Here is a 21,619-nt window from a genome sequence, read left to right as displayed (position 1 = left end):
CAAACTGTAAACCTAGAAATCTATTTACATTAATGTAAGGCATAGACCGATTTGAGTGAGAAAAGAAATCGTAAATATGTACTTATTTGTTTAAGTAGTCTGTGGAGTGCCTTTTCTGTGCGTGGTATGAAAAACCAGTCAAGCATTTCTGGTCTTGGGCATCTAGCTTGTATGAAAATAATTTGCCAGTTTCAGAAGCTACAAGATACTAGAACATTTATTTTGCGCCGAATTCCAGAAACTTAAGCTCAGTACGTAGAGCTACAAATGTATTTCTACGACAAACATTGGTGTAGGAATAAAACAAAAGAAATCGAGGCCCTGCCAATAGCCTCGGCCTAGATAACAAAACAAATCCCAACCCTCGGGTGTGTTTTTTCCCTAACATGGAGGCTCTGCAGAGAGCGTCAGATTACCTAGCTGCGGGAACCGTAGTTTCTAGGCCCGATCTTTTTATTTTTTGTTTTTAACAATAACAAGAAAATGCAGCCGCAAAGCTGCTGGACCTCAAATTTATATATACTAGTATATAGTATAGTATAGTATATAGCAACAACCACATTATTTCCATCAACATAACACAGTGGAACCTCCTACACAAAACAATAATCCAATTAGAAACACTAACAGATTTCAGGACATGCACCACATATAACACAAACAAACATATACAAAACCTACAACATAACTAACACTCACTCACTGCTTTTAACCTGTTTTTATCCTATAGCAAATTATAAAAACAATCACTGTACATAGATGTAACAACGAACTACAGCACAAGACCACCATTTCGTAATCGTCAATGTTGACGGAGAAAGGTTAAAAATGAAGATGAAGATGAAGGAACTGATCCTGCATACTTTCTTCAAATATATTTGTTAATGGCATTAACTTTGTCGTTCAGAATTGTCCCAAAGCACGCAAATGTACATTTTAACTGCACATTTAAATGTCAACGACTTGGTAATAACGTCATCTTCTGAGAGAGAGATTTACATGATTTACATAAAATATCATTTATGCCTGTCGCAATTTTTACAAATTCCTTTGACAATGTACATGGACCTTGGATAGAATATTAACCGTCTTCTGTAAACACATACCCGTTTTATATGAGTGAAATGTATATATAGTATTCAACGGGAAAACAATTAAATTTTAGATTCATGTCACGCTACGCAAATATTGCTGCATTAGAAAAGCGCGGGAATTTGTAGCGTAATTTTTTGACCCTCGGTTCTAATGACGTCACGCTTGACACCAACACAGAGCGCCATTTTGAAAGGGTTTCTCAATGCATTTTTGTCGTTTGCTGCTATTATCTGGTCAGATTTCCAAACGAAAATAATATATAAAATTATATAAGTTGTGTAGTTATGTAAATACCATAATGTATTGTGCAAGGTGGAACCACAAAACCATTTATTCTGCTGTCGCTTCATCTAAAGTTGAAACAGAAAATATACGCAGTGAATATTATGTACCGTTTTGATTTGACAGTACTAAGAGCTATTTTTTCACATATGAAGATACAACTTTTCGTTAATCTTCACTGTATTGAAGATATGTTTTTCTTAGAATAAGAATTAATTATATCTCTCTAGTAAAATGTAATAAATACGGATATCGTATGGGCTTTACTATCATAATTTTGTAGATCTTATGCGGCCTTAATTTCCCAGAAGGCTTTCACGCATGGGGAGGCACCGGAAGTGGACAAAGTGTTTACAGATCAAACCCCGGCGGCGCTTCGCGCCGCATGGGGGTTTGAAAAATTGGAAAAAAAATATGAACCGATGACTATAAAAGATAAAAATCAGGCCTAGAAGCTACGGTCCCCGCAGCTACACTCACCTATACACCCCGCGAGGGTTAAGATTTTTCTTGGATTACTTAACGGTAACATGATTAAAGTTAAGTTTGAAACATTGTTACTATGTTTTAAATGTGCCAACATTTACGAAAATGTTTTATTGAGAATAATTTGATATATTTATCTGATTCCTTGATAAGGAATACGTATTTAAGGAATGACCAAGATTTTGTTTTGGTATACACGGTCAGGGATGTGGGTATATACCGAAAATAAATTGTGCACTTTGCATAAATCCGCGAAGCGGTTTATAAATGCAAAAAAGTGCACAGTTTTTTTCGGTATGTACCGTATATATCAAAACAAAATCTTGGACATTCTTTATAATTTAATTTTAAATAAGTAGACAAACACGTAGTTAATGCAGAGTTAAAGATTTATTTAATTTTTACGTAAACTAAACAATTGCGCTAAAAAAAGCTGCGTTGTAATTTTGCATTCTGAAGTATAAAAAGTAGTTCCGTCATCAGGTGTTTTACATTTTAGATATAGGAGCCTATATGATATATAAAAAAATATATTATGGGGGAGATAGGCAAAATTAAATTATATATATATATTCCACTTTGCTACGGATATTCAAGACCCCGCCGATTTTTTATTTACAGTCGTCGTAACAACTTCCTGTTTAATAACTATGGACAGTCATATTTCTCTCGCCTGTTCACACATCAAAAAGACCAGATCACCTAGGCAGAACTGATAAAAGGACACGATTTTGTCACGAATATGATCCAGGTTTGTTACCAGTCAAGTACGATTTAACACAAGTTTGTCCAAAGGGTAGCTGTCCTACCGAGAAGCGAGGACATTCATGACCGTGTCAATTGACCAGTCTCATTGACGTTGGTTATGAAATATTTGTTTGGGTGTTTTGGTTTAAAATTAGGTTTTAACAACAGCGAGGGTGATAGGAAGACGGGTGCTACGGGAGACACGTCGGAAATTAAGAGAAAAGAAGAGATACCTATCTCAATTAAGTATTGCAAAGGGCAGCAGATCAATTTAAGTTTGGTTTCTTAAACTTTCTTTGATCAGACCCAGTACACAGACCTATAACAGGTTCGGCACAACAGCGCATATCGGTAATAATCCTGCATTTGGGTAACATCTTTGTATGTTATGGTTGAATGCACTTCGAATCTACTTTCACTATCCTATATAAAAAATCAAAATTTTAATAAAGATAGTGAAGTACAAAATTTTGGTTTTTTATATAGGATAATGAAAGTAGATTTGAAGTGCATTCAACCATAACATACAAAGATGTTACCCAAATGCAGGATTATTACCGATATGCGCTGTTGTGCTGAACCTGTATATGTAGATACGTGTATGTGGTTATATACCCACCTCTAATTCATAGCTGGGTTGAGCTCTAATATTCTAAGGTTTAAGTCATTGTCCACTTTTTGAAATTTGCATGGAAAGATTATGCAAAATTAAAACATAAATAAAATGTGTGCATATACCCTCCTACTTTCCTAGAGACAAAATAACTATATATAAAGACATTTGATTTTTAGTTGCTCTTTTAGATGAAATCATTAGATCTTAGAATATAGGAACAGTTAAGCAAATTCACTGGATGAAAACACTTAATTTAAGGGTCCAAGGAATGTACATTTTATATTAAGGTTTGACCTTCATTTTGACAGCATCGATACCTTACATGTATGTAGTATAAACGCAGTTGGTAACAAACATATTCTATATTGGAGCGGCAAACATATTCTATATTGGAGCGCTAGACATATTCTATATTAGAGCGGCAAACATATTCTATATTGGAGCACCAGACATATTCTATATTGGAGCGGCAAACATATTCTATATTGGGCACCAGACATATTCTATATTGGAGCGCTAGACATATTCTATATTGGAGCGGCAAACATATTCTATATTGGGCACCAGACATATTCTATATTGGAGCGGCAAACATATTCTATCTTGGGCACCAGACATATTCTATATTGGAGCGCTAGACATATTCTATATTGGACCGCCAAACATATTCTATATTGGAGCACCAGACATATTGTATATTGGAGCGGCAAACATATTCTATATTTGGCACCAGACATATTCTATATTGGAGCGCTAGACATATTCTATATTGGAGCGGCAACCATATTCTATATTGGGCACCAGACATATTTTATATTGGAGCGCTAGACATATTCTATATTGGAGCGGCAAACATATTCTATATTGGAGCGCTAGACATATTTTATATTGGAGTGCCAAACATATTCTATATTGGAGCGCTAGACATATTTTATATTGGAGTGCCAAACATATTCTATATTGGAGCGCCAGACATATTCTATATTGGAGTGCCAAACATATTCTATATTGGAGCGCTAGACATATTCTATATTAGAGCGGCAAACATATTCTATATTGGAGCGCCAGACATATTCTATATATTGGGGGCCAGACATATTCTATATTGAGCGCCAGACATATTCTATATTGGAGCACCAAACGTATTCTATATTGGAGCGCCAGACATATTCTATATTGGAGCGCTAGACATATTCTATATTGGAGCGCCAGACATATTCTATATATTGGGGGCCAGACATATTCTATATTGAGCGCCAGACATATTCTATATTGGAGCGCTAGACATATTCTATATTGGACCGCCAAACATATTCTATATTGGAGCTCCAGACATATTCTATATTGGAGTGCCAAACATATTCTATATTGGCCCGCCAAACATATTCTATATTGGAGCACCAGACATTTTCTATATTGGAGGGCCAAACATATTCTATATTGGAGCGCTAGACATATTCTATATTGGACCGCCAAACATATTCTATATTGGAGCACCAGACATTTTCTATATTGGAGTGCCAAACATATTCTATATTGGACCGCCAAACATATTCTATATTGGAGCGCCAGACATGTTCTATATTGGAGCGCCTTATAAAGAATATGGTCGTTGCCAACTGCGTTTATACTTGTGTATGTAACGTCAAAATGACGGTCCTTCCTAATTAAAAGCTTAAGAAGTTTACATGCTTTTTTTCACCATATTCCCATATATGAAATACATGTAGTAATTGTCACAGTGTGGACAGTTAATTTTACCCAAGTGCAGGATTATTTCCCTTACGTGGGGTTACATGTATATCTAGCCTGCTATTAAGCAGAATACGTAGAAGAGGGGTGGATAGTAGTTTGTAGTTAATATCTGATTCCTATAAAATAGCTTCCCCAGAGAAGCTATGTCTTGCATGTATATGGAAGTTTCCCAATTAGTGATTGGTTCGTTATCATGATTATCTTACTCAAATTACGTAGTGAATCTTCAATTTGTATTAAGACATAAGGTTTACAATTTGAAAATTAATTAACTAACGAGGGTTAGAGTAACACCTGGGCTCAGTTGTTCAAAAGGTGATTAGCTTAATCAGTGATTAGCGCAAACTTTAATTTTAGCGTTACTTTAAAACACAACCATTGAATTCGTTGCAACTTTCCAGATATCATATATTTAATAGAGTGAATTTACATGCAAAATTGTGAGATTTTACCTTGAATATTGACGAAATTATTAAAGGTTGAAAAATGTTGTTAAACAGTGATTAAGTTAACCACCCTTTGAACAACTGGGCCCTGATGCTTAACCATCACGAGTTTGTGGACCTTTTTCTTCCATAAGGTTCAGTTACATGTAGTACAATGTATATCTAAAAAACTGTATGTTTCTCATGGGAATAACTATTCCTATTTACCCATCGGGGAAACAATGGACATGAACTATGATGTCACAATGAAAGTGGACGTCACAAAGTATTGTTATTACTTGATGTCATATTTACAGATTGACCAATGAAATAACATCAAGAGACGTGATACCCACTACTACTAATAGCGGATAACCAAAATTGTCTCCTAGCTTCTAGAACGTTTATATAATTATTGAGTAAGTCGTGAGTGAGGAAACCTGTAGTGGTTGTCCATGTGGGAGATGTGAATACTCCAACCAATGCACAGGGGCTTACAATAATGAATATGGAATGATAATGTGTATGTTTTAACTGACTTTTATTATCTATCCTTTATTTATCGTTGCCAGCCCCTGTGAGTGTGATCAATGTAAACAAGTTCACTCTGATAAATAATGATATAGAGTTGAGTCTGATAAGAAACACTCTCCGCCAACAAACACTGATGTGATTTAATCTACTCATCCCATTAAAGTGGAGTGAATAAACAACATGCAGCTGTAAACGCTACGATCTGTAAACGCTACGATCTGTAAATGCTTCGATCTGTAACCGCTATGATAACTGTAAACGCTCTGATGACTGTAACCGCTATGATCTGTAAACGCTATGATATGTAAACGCTCTGATGACTGTAAAAGCTCTGATGACTGTTAACGCTATGATATGTAAACGCTGTGATGACAGTAAATGCTCTGATCACTGTAAACGCTATGATGACCGTGAACGCTCTGATGACTGTAAACGCTATGATGACTGTAAAAGCTGTGATGACCGTAAACGCTCTGATGACTGTAAACGCTATGATGACTGTAAACGCTATGATGACCGTTAATGCTATGATGACTGTAAACGCTATGATGACTGTTAACGCTCTGATGACTGTTAACGCTATGATATGTAAACGCTGTGATGACAGTAAACGCTCTGATGACTGTAAATGCTATGATGACCGTAAACGCTCTGATGACTGTAAATGCTATGATGACTGTAAACGCTATGATGACTGTAAACGCTGTGATGACCGTAAAGGCTCTGATGACTGTAAACGCTATGATGACTGTAAACGCTATGATGACAGTAAACGCTCTGATGACAGTTAACGCTATGATATGTAAACGCTGTGATGACAGTAAATGCTCTGATGACTGTAAATGCTATGATGACCGTAAACGCTCTGATGACTGTAAATGCTATGATGACCGTAAACGCTCTGATGACTGTAAACGCTATGATGACTGTAAAAGCTGTGATGACCGTAAACGCTCTGATGACTGTAAACGCTATGATGAATGTAAACGCTATGATGACTGTAAACGCTATGATGACTGTTAACGCTCTGATGACTGTTAACGCTATGATATGTAAACGCTGTGATGACAGTAAATGCTCTGATGACTGTAAATGCTATGATGACCGTAAACGCTCTGATGACTGTAAATGCTATGATGACTGTAAACGCTATGATGACTGTAAACGCTGTGATGACCGTAAAGGCTCTGATGACTGTAAACGCTATGATGACTGTAAACGCTATGATGACAGTAAACGCTCTGATGACAGTTAACGCTATGATATGTAAACGCNAGTAAACGCTATGATGACTGTAAATGCTATGATAACTGTAAACGCTGTGATGACAGTAAACGCTCTGATGACTGTAAACGCTATGATGACTGTTAACGCTATGATATGTAAATGCTGTGATGACAGTAAACGCTCTGATGACAGTAAACGCTATGATGACTGTAAACGCTATGATGACCGTAAACGCTCTGATGACTGTAAACGCTATGATGACTGTAAACGCTATGATGACTGTTAACGCTATGATGACTGTTAACGCTATGATATGTAAATGCTGTGATGACAGTAAACGCTCTGATGACAGTAAACGCTATGATGACTGTAAACGCTATGATGACCGTAAACGCTCTGATGACTGTAAACGCTATGATGACTGTAAACGCTCTGATGACTGTTAACGCTATGATATGTAAACGCTGTGATGACAGTAAATGCTCTGAGGACCGTAAACGCTATGATGACTGTAAACGCTCTGATGACTGTAAACGCTCTGATGACTGTTAATGCTATGATATGTAAACGCTGTGATGACAGTAAATGCTCTGAGGACCATTAACGCTATGATGACTGAAAACGCTATGATGACTGTAAACGCTCTGATGACTGTAAACGCTCTGATGACTGTTAACGCTATGATATGTAAACGCTATGATGGATATGTAAACGCTGTTGACTGTAAACGTTCTGATGACTGTAAATGCTATGATGACTGTAAACGCTCTGATGACTGTTAACGCTATGATATGTAAACGCTGTGATGACAGTAAACGCTGTGATGACAGTAAACGCTATGATGACTGTAAACGCTATGATGACCGTAAACGCTCTGATGACTGTAAACGTTATGATGATTGTAAACGCTGTGATGACCGTAAAGGCTCTGATGACTGTAAAAGCTATGATGACTGTAAACGCTATGATGACCGTAAACACTCTGATGACTGTAAACGCTGTGATGACAGTAAACGCTCTGATGACTGTAAACACTATGATGACTGTTAACGCTATGATATGTAAACACTGTGATGACAGTAAATGCTATGATGACCGTAAACGCTCTGATGACTGTAAACGCTATGATAACTGTAAACACTGTGATGACAGTAAACGCTCTGATGACTGTAAATGCTCTGATGACTGTAAACGCTGTGATGACAGTAAACGCTCTGATGACTGTAAACGCTATGATGACTGTAAACGCTCTGATGACTGTTAACGCTATGATATGTAAACGCTGTGATGACAGTAAATGCTCTGAGGACCGTAAACATTATGATGACTGTAAACACTCTGATGACTGTAAACGCTCTGATGACTGTTAACGCTATGATATGCTGTGATGACCGTAAACGCTCTGATGACTTTAAACGCTATGATAACTGTAAACACTGTGATGACAGTAAATGCTATGATGACCGTAAACGCTCTGATGACTGTAAATGCTATGATGACCGTAAACGCTCTGATGACTTTAAACGCTATGATAACTGTAAACACTGTGATGACAGTAAACGCTCTGAGGACCGTAAACATTATGATGACTGTAAACGCTCTGATGACTGTTAACGCTATAATATGTAAACGCTGTGATGACAGTAAATGCTCTGAGGACCGTAAACGTTATGATGACTGTAAACGCTCTGATGACTGTAAACGCTCTGATGACTGTTAACGCTTTGATTACTGTAAACGCTATGAGGACCGTAAACGCTCTGATGGCTTCTGATGACTGTAAACGTTATGATGACTGTAAACGTTATGATGACTGTAAACGCTGTGATGACGGTAAACGCTCTGATGACTGTAGACGCTATGATGACTGTAAGAGCTGTGATGACGGTAAACGCTCTGATGACAGTTAACGCTATGATGACTGTAAATGCTATGATGACCGTAAATGCTCTGAAACGCTATGATGACCGTAAATGCGCTGATGACTGTAAACGCTTTGATCACCGTAAACGCTCTGATGACTATAAACGCAATGATGACTGAAAACGCTTTGATGCCGGTAGACGCTCTGATGACTGTAGACGCTATGATGACTGTAAGAGCTGTGATGACGGTAAACGCTCTGATGACAGTAAACACTATGATGACTGTAAACGCTGTGATGACGGTAAACGCTCTGATGACTGTGAACGCTCTGATATGTAAATGCTGTGATGACAGTAAACGCTGTAAAGGCTCTGATGACTGTAAACGCCATGATGACTGTAAACGCTATGAAGACCGTAAACGCTATGATGACCGTAAACGCACTGATGACTATAAACGCAATGATGACTGAAAACGCTATGATGACCGTAAATGCTCTGAAACGCTATGATGACCGTAAATGCTCTGAAACGCTATGATGACCGTAAACGCTATGATGACTGTAAACGCTATGATGACCGTAAACGCTCTGATGACTATAAACGCTATGATGACTGTAAACGCTTTGATGACCGTAAACGCTCTGATGACTGTAAACGCTATGATGACTGTAAACGCTATGATGACCGTAAATGCTCTGATGACTGTAAACGCTGTGATGACAGTAAACGCTATGATGACTGTAAAGGCTATGATGACCGTAAACGCTCTGATGACTTTAAACGCTGTGATGACAGTAAACGTACGCTCTGATGACTGTAAACGCTATGATGACCGTAAAGGCTCTGATGACTGTAAATGCTCTGATGACCGTAAACGCTACGATCTGTAAACGCTAGGATGACTGTAAACGCTGTGATGACAGTAAACGCTCTGATGACTGTAAACGCTATGATGACTGTAAACGCTATGATGACCGTAAACGCTCTGATGACTGTAAATGCTCTGGGCACCTCCTTGGTTACGATCTGTAAATGCTCTGATGACAGTAAACGCTCTGAGGACCGTAAACGCTACGATCTGTAAACGCTATGATGACTGTAAACGCTCTGATGTACCATGTGACTGCCAATTGACATGACTTCTGTTCTGAAGATGTATCTGAGAAACCATATATATTTTTTTACCTGATAATATTTAATTAAGGCATGCATTTCTCCTACTTTCAGGCCATGACTGAACAAAACACCACAACATTAGGAGAGAATGCGGTGTGGGCTAGGGGGTTATCCAAGCGATACGGAAAGAAAGATGATCCAGTCCTTCAAAACCTGGCGATGACTGTAGAGAGAGGCTCTATGTAGGTGATGTGTGTCAAGGATGGGGACTTACCCAGTCTTGTTTGTTTGAGATAAGTTCGTGAAAATTAATGCAATATGTTTCAAAATTAGATGCATGCACTATAATGCAGTGTTTTAGTTCACCTGGTCCTAAGGACCAGTGAGCTTATGGCATTGTGCGGGGTCCGTCCTTCAACTTTACTTTTAAAATTCTACTAATCCTGAACGGCCTAGTAGATTTTGACTAAATTTAGTCTGGAGCATCCTTAGGCCAAAATTTTGTATAAACGGTGGGGCAGAAATAGGGGAAATAGATGTGAAATCTTTAAAAATCCTTCTGCTACTGTAGGAATAAAAGGATTTTATCCTAATTTAGTCTGGAACATCCTTAGGCCAAGGGGACTCAATTTATGCACCCTCATACTTATGTAATATCCTACCTCAAAATATTGGAGATCTGACTCATTATAATTTAAGAAATTCTCAGCAATTGCGGCAGCAACGGTATAGACTCCAAACTATGCACAACTCTTTCTTTCTTTCAACTGTTGATCTTTGGAATAATTTAGACACAACCATAAGACACTCCCAAACTCTGAACTCCTTCAAATTAAATATACATAAGTTGAATAATGTAATAACTAAATGTAATCCATGCTTTCTCAATTTTGGTCCGCGTAGGCTAAATATTCTTCATTGTAGATTAAGAAACAGGGCAAGTACTCTCAATTATGATCTTTTTAGGGCTAATCTTAATTTTTCAGCACAATGTGAATGTGGACACACGTGCGAGGACTCGTATCACTTCTTCTTCACATGCCCTAAATACCACATCCGACGCCTTTCCTTATTGCAGAATTTAGCATGGTATCCAGGAGATATGTCATTAGACCTAATTCTAAAGGGTGATATAGATTTAAATAATGAGGCAAACTCAAACATTGCAAGAACGGTACAAGTCTATATCGACGGTACTGGCAGGTTTTGACATTTTGAGCACNGAACACGGAACGGTTACGAGTGGATCTACAGAATACAGCTTTATGGAATGTGATGGACACAGTTTATGAAAGTGTTGATTGATGTTTTTCCAGCCAGTCAGATTACTGTTAACCAAATATTGTTTTAAACATTTACATGTGTTTGTATATTATATATATATTTAGGGGATGATCCTACCTATCTTTTACCCTTCTTCTTCTCGCTTTCCTTCCCTCGCTGTTTCTACTATATGATCGGATAAAGTTAATTCACTGCTGTCCATTATGTATTATACAACATGATGTATTAAGGAGAGGGCGTTACTAAGTTGGCAAAACTTGTGCTCAATCCTAATTGTCCCTATTTACGACAATAAAAATATGTTTAAACTAAAACTCAATTTTGTATAAATGGTAGGTGTGGTCCCCCTGGGGGCCAAATTTAAGGTTTAAATTTTTAAATAACTTCTCTTTCTGTACCATTGCAGGGATTTTATGTAAAAAGAATAATTTCCGTTAGTTGCTTTATTATCCAGGTGAGCGATACAGGCCCTCTGAGCCTCTTGTTGATATTTTCCAGCTTTTTTATATATTATGTATGTAATGGTAGATTTGAAATGATGATGAAAATACATGCATTTAGATCGATACTTGATTTGATGAAAGCCTGGCATGCGAAGGAGGATCGCATCCTTGTTTATTGGATGAGTTGCTATTTATGTAAACTGCTACATAGAGAACTTACACCATTCTTCAAAGTAGGTAGCATTTTGATTGTCTGGTAGCAGGCGGGAGGCTATTTTATACAGTGGTGACTGATACGTTTCTGAAACACCTGCTATTAGTTCAACTATATGTCAAAGTACAAGATTTAGGAACATACACATGGCAGGAATTCTGGTTCAGACATAAGTGATGACTGCAGGTAGAGTAGCAAACATAGTGACATATTCACCAACAGAAATGTGCACACAATTCAGTATTAATTATTTGAGTCCGGCAGTGATGGCCGAGTGGTTAGGGCGTCTGACATTCTGCTACCACTAGCCCACCACCACTGGGTCGTGGGTTCAAGACCTTCGTGGGCCAGTCCCCAGGTACTGGCCGCAAGTTGTTGGTTTTCTCCGGGTACCCTGGCTTTCCTCCACCTCTAAAACCTGGCACCTCCTTGGTTTTCTCCGGGTACCCTGGCTTTCCTCCGCCTCTAAAACCTGGCCCCTCCTTGGTTTTCTCCGGGTACCCTGGCTTTCCTCCCCCTCTAAAACCTGGCACCTCCTTAAATGACGATAGCCATTAATAGGACGTGAAACACAAACAAACCAAACCAAACAAGTATTATTTGAAAGGCATGACATATAGAGGGAAGTAGTGAGAGAATAATATTTTATGAAGCCACATGACATATAGAGGGAAGTAGTGAGAGAATAATATTTTATGAAGCCACATGACATATAGAGGGAAGTAGTGAGAGAATAATATTTTATGAAGCCACATTACATATAGAGGGAAGTAGTGAGAGAATTATATTTTATGGAGCCACATGACATATAGAGGGAAGTATAGAGAGATAATTATATTTTATGGAGCCACATGACATATAGAGGGAAGTAGCGAGATAATTATATTTCATGGAGCCACATGACATATAGAGGGAAGTATAGTGAGAGAATTATATTTTATGGAGCCACATGACATATAGAGGGAAGTAGCGAGAGAATTATATTTTATGGAGCCACATGACATATAGAGGGAACTATAGTGAGAGAATTATATTTTATGGAGCCACATGACATATAGAGGGAACTATAGTGAGAGAATTATATTTTATGGAGCCACATGACATATAGAGGGAAGTAGCGAGAGAATTATATTTTATGGAGCCACATGACATATAGAGGGAAGTGGTGAGATAATTAATTTTTATGGAGCCACATGACATATAGAGGGAAGTAGCGAGAGAATTATATTTTATGGAGCCACATGACATATAGAGGGAAGTGGTGAGATAATTAATTTTTATGGAGCCACATGACATATAGAGGGAAGTGGTGAGATAATTAATTTTTATGGAGCCACATGACATATAGAGGGAAGTGGTGAGATAATTAATTTTTATGGAGCCACATGACATATAGAGGGAAGTATAGAGAGATAATTATATTTTATGGAGCCACATGACCTATAGAGGGAAGTAGTGAGAGAATTATATTTTATGGAGCGACATGACATGTAGAGGGAAGTAGTGAGAGAATTATATTTTATGGAGCGACATGACATGTAGAGGGAAGTAGTGAGAGAATTATATTTTAATGAGCGACATGACATATAGAGGGAAGTAGTGAGAGAATTATAGTTTATGGAGCCACATGACATATAGAGGGAAGTAGCGAGATAATTATATTTCATGGAGCCACATGACATATAGAGGGAAGTATAGTGAGAGAATTATATTTTATGGAGCCACATGACATATAGAGGGAAGTAGTGAGAGAATTATATTTTAATGAGCGACATGACATATAGAGGGAAGTAGTGAGAGAATAATATTTTATGAAGCCACATGACATATAGAGGGAAGTAGTGAGAGAATTATATTTTATGGAGCCACATGACATATAGAGGGAAGTAGTGAGAGAATTAATTTTTATGGAGCCACATGACATATAGAGGGAAGTAGTGAGAGAATTATATTTTATGGAGCGACATGACATATAGAGGGAAGTAGTGAGAGAATTATATTTTATGAAGCCACATGACAAATTCACGGTAGATGTCGGAGAGTTATATTTAATGGAGCCTCATACTGTTTCCACAGATATGGACTATTGGGGCCGAGTGGATGTGGTAAGACCACCTTACTGCGGTGTATCGTAGGCCGCCTGTCTGTGGACCGTGGTAACCTAGTGGTTCTGGGGGAGAAACCGGGAACGCCAGGACACGGGATACCAGGAAGTCTGGTCGGGTACATGCCACAGGTGAGTGTGGCTGTTTGGTCAGATTCATGCCGCAGGTGAGTGTGGCCGTTTGGTCGGATAAATGTCACAGGTGAGTGTGGCTGTTTGGTCAGATACATGCCACAGGTTAGTGTGGCCATATGGTTGGACACATGCCACAAGTGATTGAGTGTGCATGGCCATCTGGTGGTCACTATATACAGATATTTACTATAGATTCTCCAAAGACTTGTGATTTCCTTTTGAATGTAACTTCATTAGATTTGATAAGAAGTGAAAAAAATTACAAATTACAAATTAAACACTATAACTAATTATTCCTGGTGTTGGATTGTGTACAAAACAAACATAAACTGATGAGATAACTTTCTGGTGGAACTTGTTTCTAAATTGATTTTGTAGGAAATGGCGTTGTTTAACAAGATGACAATCAGAGAAACACTTTTCTACTTCGGCCGCATACATAGAATGTCAAGTCACCAGATAGATGAGAGGATTTTGTTCCTGCTACAGTTCCTTACCCTTCCTGATCAGGGTAGAATAGTGGACACGCTCAGGTAGGTCGGTGCTCGCTCTCCTCTCTCTCCAGGTGCCCTATAGTAATCACTCTGTCTGTCTGTCTGTCTGTCCACAAATTTTGTTCCTGGCTGATAACTTTGGTATTTATTGACCGATGTACATGAAACTTGGTCAAGATGTTCAGTTAACAAAAATACACATTGAGGTAAAAAAGTCAAGGTCAAAGGTCAAGGTCATTATGTTCAAAGGTCAAGGTCAAATTTTACATCTTTTCACTGATGAACATTTTGTTATGACATTATGAAGCAAAGTTGATTAGAATTAAACAAGGAGTCAAATGACCAAAGGTCATGGTCATCAGGTCAGGGGTCAATGTTAAATTTTGTATATTTTCACCGGTAAACATTTCGCTATGATACTTTGAAGCAATGTTGCTCAAAATTAAGGAGTCAATTGACCAAAGATCAAGGTCACTGGGTCAAAGGTGAAGGTTACATTTTGTACCTTTTCCCTGATGAACATTTTGTTATGACATTATGAAGCATTGTTGTTCAGAACTTAACACAGAGTCAATTGACCTTAGGTCCAGGTTACGGGGTCCAAAGGGTCAAGGTCAAGTTTTGTATTTTTCACTGATAAACATTTTGTTATGATATCAAGAAGCAAAGGTGGTTGGAATAAAAGAATAAGTCAACTGACCAAAGATGAGGGTCAGCTGGGTTAATGGTCAAGGTTATTTGGGTCCAAAGGTCAAAGACAAAGTGTATCTCTGACTTTGACCCTGGCTCTTGATCGAGGAGGTATATAAGGTGAAATAAAACAAATCAAAGCTAACAAATGAGTATTGCACCGGTATTTACATTTCTGTTAGCCCAGCAAATATGGAGGCGGAAGGAAACAAGACTCACATCATAGTACATGTAAAATGTATATTTTGCTTTCTTGTGATTCTTTTTGAAGTCCAAATGTCAAACGTCAAGCTCAGCTATATGGGCAGATTGCTTCTTGATGATTATGGGGGATATATTGCCACAAGACGGGGCCCTTACTGACCTGTCAGTGTTCTAGTTTTTTCTGTGTTTTTCTCTTTACATTATATATATTGCCCTGCTATCTTTCAGTCTCCCTTATCCCTCCCTCATCTGGTCATTCCTATTCTCCATTTATTTTACTTTTTTGTACCTTTGACACTCTGTCTCTCCTTTTCTCAATCATTTAATTTGGTCCTCTGTCTTTCTGTTCCTTTTAGTGTTGTTCCGATAATCGGTTATAATCGAAAATCAATCGATTGTACAACCAATTCAAATTAAATGTTGCATGCTGTTTTCTGTTGATATTTGCTCTTACTCAAATTCTAGTAGAAGGTGACTGTCAAATGGATAAACCAAGTCAGCCTTTGGTTTAAAGGTACATGGCAAAATAACCGTATGCTGCAAATCCAAAATTCTATTGTTCATTAAAAGTCTTCCGATTTCCACTTCCAATTTCCCAACACTAGTTCCTTTCATCAAGCTTCCTGTGTTTTTCTGTCTACTTTTATCCAACTATACATACATGTACAGGGCTGAATGATTGTGTATCTATGATATCTCTGGAAAGCTGATGAACAGATTTTATAAGTCACATGCAATCTATGATTTAGCCATAAGAAAAACCTTATATGTGCTGATCTTTTGATGAGAGGTAGCTTGTGTTATTGATTGCTTGGTAAAACACAGTTTCTGTACTGCATTGCCCTTTCATACTTTAGGTGATATCACTGTCATTCTCGTGGCAGTTAGAGATCAAATAATCATTATGATAGATGTCATACATAACAGAAACATGGAAATGTTGTTTGGATGTAAAAGGAGAGGTGTAGTAATTATATGAAGCAGGTATTAAGCCCTTCACTGTTTTCAGAACATGTATACACTGTTATAAATAACATACAGTCTGCACTGTATAAGTCAAATGATGCTATGAATCCCAAAATGATCCTAAAAACTCTGCCAAAAAACTGTGGGACCTGTCTGAGATTAGCTGATATATTTGTTGTATTTGTTGCTAAATTATTGTTACTAGTAACAAATTTACTATTATGTTACACAGCGGGGGACAGAAGAGACGTGTGTCATTTGCTGTGGCACTTCTACACGAGCCGGAACTACTGATCCTGGACGAACCAACCGTAGGGGTGGACCCTCTTCTACGGGAACGGTAACTATAGGATAGTTCTGATAGAATCGGTAACTAAGGAAACTGTTCCTGTAGGGAGAGTAAGGTTACTAACAGTTTTCACAAAGAGCAGTACTATAGAAACAGTTCTCTCAGGAACTAAAATAAGTGACTTTACCAATAACTGTCACAGGAACATTTACTATAGAAACAGTTCTCACACAGTCTAATGATTGAACCAACACACCTTATTACCTGGTAGACAGTGCTATACACACAAGGATAAAAACGGTGATAGTAAAGCATATTATAATATACTTGGGCTGTTTTGCATCCATTATTATGTGTAAAACTGCTAATTGTGCAAAGGCCGTCAATATCTGTCCAGCATTTGTCTTATCCGCTCAGCACGTGCCATATACGCCCAGTACCTGTCACGTCCGTTTAACTTTCGGTTGAACACTTTTCAGAAATATCACACCTCAAAATGGTAGTGCACACTTTGCATATCTGTCTTTGTATACATTTCTCTTTATGGTGTTTTATTTAAGCTTATACTGTTAATGCCATTTCCTACTCCGTATCAGCCCTTCACAGGAACCAGCCCTCGGGCCTCCAGCACTTCACACGGATTCAACCCTTCACAGGAATCAGCCCTTCACAGGAATCAGCCTTGGTGCCTGCAGCCCTTCACAGGAATCAGCCCTTCACAGGAACCAGCCCTCGGGCCTCCAGCCCTTCACAGGAATCAGCCCTCAGGCCTCCAGGCCTTCACAGGAATCGGCCCTCGAGCCTCCAGGCCTTCACAGGAATCAGCCCTCGGGCCTCCAGGCTTTCACAGGAATCAGCCCTCGGGCCTCCAGGCTTTCACAGGAATCGGCCATCGGGCCTCCAGGCTTTCACAGGAATCAGCCCTCGGGCCTCCAGCCCTTAGGGCTGATATGGAAGTCTTGATCCGGCTGATACGGAGTAGGATGTTGAAATGGTCATATGGTAAACTTTAATCATACTCTATTCTGTTTACTGTAGAATTTGGGAACATCTGGTGAAAATAGCGGGACATGACAGCCTAAAAACAACCATTATCATCACAACCCACTATATTGAGGAGGCGAGACAGGCCAACACTGTATGTATTGCTGCGGTCATAGAATCAAACTAAAACTGTCTGACGTATATATACATTATAGGATATATCTCCGATTCTGATTAATCGTGTAAAATTCTTCTTTGAGTGTTAAATCCAATTGTATCTAATTATTCATTGCTGAGATTTTACCTGCTAGATAAGATCTAATCGTCGTAAATATAAAATGAGATTTGTCCATGAAAAAAATCTGATTTTTTTTTGTGACAGGTGGGATTGATGAGGGGTGGTCGTTTGCTGGCTGAGGAGGAACCGAACATATTGATCCAAAAACATCACATAAATGTAAGGAGATCCAGATGCTTCAAAAAGGATCCCAATACCACTGCCCGATCCCCTTACAACTGCCAACTCTGTAACTTTCAGGATCCCTGTACCACTGCCCGATCTCTATACCACTGCCAAAACTGTTACTTTAGGAATCCCTGTACCACCGCCAAAACTGTAACTTTAAGGATCCCCGTACCACCGCCAAAACTGTAACTTTAAGGATTCCCATACCACTGCCAAAACTGTTACTTTAAGGATTCCCATACCACTGCCTAAACTGTTACTTTAAGAATCCCTGTACCACTGCCCAAAAACTGTAACTTTAAGGATTCCCATACCACTGTCAAAAACTGTGACTTTAAGGATCCCCGTACCCTCGCCAAAACTGTAACTTTAAGGATACCCGAACCACCGCCAAAATGTAACTTTATGGATCCCCGTACCACCGCCAAAGCTGTAACTTTAAGGATCCCCATACCACTGCCAAAACTGTTACTTTAAGAATCCCTGTACCACTGCCAATAAAACTGTAACTTTAAGGATCCCCGTACCACCGCCAAAATGTAACTTTATGGATCCCCGTACCACCGCCAAAGCTGTAACTTTAAGGATCCCCGTACTACTGCCAAAAACTGTAACTTTAAGGATCCCCGTACCACTGCCCAAACTGTTACTTTAAGGATCCCCATACCACCGCCAAAACTGTAACTTTAAGGATTCCCATACCACTGCCAAAACTGTAACTTTAAGGGTTTACCATACCACTGCCAAAACTGTTACTTTAAGGATTCCCATACCATTGCCTAAACTGTTACTTTAAAAATCCCTGTACCACTGCCAAAAAACTGTAACTTTATGGATCCCCGTACCACCGCCAAAGCTGTAACTTTAAGGATCCCCGTACTGCCAGAAACTGTAACTTTAAGGATCCCCGTACTGCCAGAAACTGTAACTTTAAGGATCCCCGTTCCCTCGCCAAAACTGTAACTTTAAGGATCCCTGACCCTCGCCAAAACTGTAACTTTAAGGATTCCCATACCACTGTCAAAAACTGTAACTTTAAGGATCCCCGTACCACCGCCAAAAATGTAACTTTATGGATCCCCGTACTGCCAAAAACTGTAACTTTAAGGATCCCCGTACTGCCAAAAACTGTAACTTTAAGGATCCCCATACCACTGCCAAAACTGTTACTTTAAGGATCCCCATACCACCACCAAAACTGTAACTTTAAGGATTCCCATACCACTGCCAAAACTGTAACTTTAAGGGTTTACCATACCACTGCCAAAACTGTTACTTTAAGGATTCCCATACCACTGCCTAAACTGTTACTTTAAAAATCCCTGTACCACTGCCAAAAAACTGTAACTTTAAGGATTCCCATACCACTGTCAAAAACTGTAACTTTAAGGATCCCTGACCCTCGCCAAAACTGTAACTTTAAGGATTCCCATACCACTGCCAAAACTGTTACTTTAAGAATCCCTGTACCACTGCCAAAAAACTGTAACTTTAAGGATTCCCATACCACTGCCAAAACTGTTACTTTAAGAATCCCTGTACCACTGCCAAAAAACTGTAACTTTAAGGATCCCCGTACCACCGCCAAAAATGTAACTTTATGGATCCCCGTACCACCGCCAAAGCTGTAACTTTAAGGATCCCCGTACTGCCAAAAACTGTAACTTTAAGGATCCCCGTACCACTGCCAAAACTGTTACTTTAAGGATCCCCATACCACCGCCAAAACTGTAACTTTAAGGATTCTCATACTACTGCCAAAACTGTAACTTTAAGGATCCCCATACCACTGCCAAAACTGTTACTTTAAGAATCCCTGTACCACTGCCAAAAAACTGTAACTTTTGGGTTCCCATACCACTGTCAAAAACTGTAACTTTAAGGATCCCTGTACCACCGCCAAAGCTGTAACTTTAAGAATCCCCATTCCACTGCCAAAACTGTAACTTCAAGGATTCCCATACCACTGCCAAAAACTGTAACTTTAAGGATCCCCATACCACCGCCAAAACTGTATCTTTAAGGATCCCCATACCACTGCCAAAACTGTAAATTTAAGGATACCCATACCACTGCCAAAACTGTAACTTTAAGGATCCCCATACCACCGCCAAAGCTGTAACCTCAAGTTGAAAACATTTCTATTTCATTAGTATGGTTAATCATTAATAAACCTAATTGCATTGCGAATTGTCAACCTTTTATCAGTAAATAATAATGATAAAATAAAATAAAAATACTAGTAAATATGTTAAACATTTAAAGTTCCTTATTGAGATATAAAGAACTGATGTCCTAAACACATTCAATGTATCACTGACATAGCTTGCCTCCAAAACCAGTAAAACAAAACCACAATAATTATGAAGATTGTACTTTTTCTCATAGCTTAATTACTGTACTTACAGAGCCTGGAAGCTGTTTTCCTTAAACTTTGCCAAAATGACGATCTGGCTGAAGGTGATGACTTGGAAAACGTGAGTCCTTTAAATTGTAATCTAAAAGTAGTGAATTTCTTCTTCTTACCTCTGTTCTTTCATTCAGACCATCTCTTTGGTGATTGTTATTTAATATTCCTGAAAATCAATCTATATCACCATTTATTTATTTATAGTAGACGATAGAAAAATAAAATTCTCAGAATTGTCATGATATCAGTAACCAACATTCAAAAATGTTTCTGAGTTATGGTAGTATTCGGGACGGAAGTGTATTACTGGACTACACTCATAAACTGAGGTAACTCACCTCTATGATATATACAGGAGATAATAGTGTGATGAAACTCGTCAACGAGTGGGGGAGGAATAATAACGTGTACATTGTGGGCGGATTGGTCGAGTGATTAACATTCTGGCCTCCCACGCAGGTGCCAGGGTTTGATCCCCAAAGTCGACGTATGCTTGGATATTGACAGAGAAAGTATTTATTCCTGCCCACACAACTCAAACAACCCAGGTGGGGTATAAATTGGGGGGATGTTGTGGTATCTGTGTTGTAACATTCAAGTGAGGTGGCACTATAAAAGATGCCGTTGGAAGAAGGGTCCCACTACAAACAGAACACAATACATCTCCAGCACACACACAGGCATACACACTTTGGTAGATATTAGCCAGGTGGCATAGGACTAGTAGTTAGTGCCTGATAAGCAGCTCCTGCAAATTCCTCAGAATTGTATTGATTAATGTATAT

General features: G+C 38.6%; 1 protein-coding gene across 2 annotated transcripts in view; it reads left to right on the top strand.

Moving 5' to 3' along the window:
* The first annotated feature begins 2,496 nt into the window (after positions 1-2,496).
* Positions 2,497-21,619, top strand: part of LOC110453871 (ABC transporter G family member 20-like) — a 36,310-nt gene continuing 17,187 nt past the window's right edge. For both annotated transcript variants that reach the window (XR_002463315.1, XM_021503057.1), the window contains exons 1-8: positions 2,497-2,614; positions 10,263-10,393; positions 14,169-14,328; positions 14,710-14,864; positions 16,918-17,025; positions 18,013-18,112; positions 18,341-18,415; positions 20,833-20,901. Coding sequence is in view for 1 of the 2 variants with exons in the window: in XM_021503057.1 (XP_021358732.1) it covers positions 2,606-2,614; positions 10,263-10,393; positions 14,169-14,328; positions 14,710-14,864; positions 16,918-17,025; positions 18,013-18,112; positions 18,341-18,415; positions 20,833-20,901 (807 nt within the window). In the remaining variant the exon portion in view is untranslated. The remainder of the gene's footprint in view (positions 2,615-10,262; positions 10,394-14,168; positions 14,329-14,709; positions 14,865-16,917; positions 17,026-18,012; positions 18,113-18,340; positions 18,416-20,832; positions 20,902-21,619) is intronic.

This window comes from Mizuhopecten yessoensis, unplaced genomic scaffold, assembly GCF_002113885.1.
Source record: "Mizuhopecten yessoensis strain PY_sf001 unplaced genomic scaffold, ASM211388v2 scaffold7529, whole genome shotgun sequence".
In the NCBI taxonomy this organism is placed as follows: Eukaryota; Metazoa; Mollusca; class Bivalvia; order Pectinida; family Pectinidae; genus Mizuhopecten; species Mizuhopecten yessoensis.
Note: the sequence above shows the minus strand (reverse complement) of the source record. Positions and strands in the feature narration are given on the sequence as shown.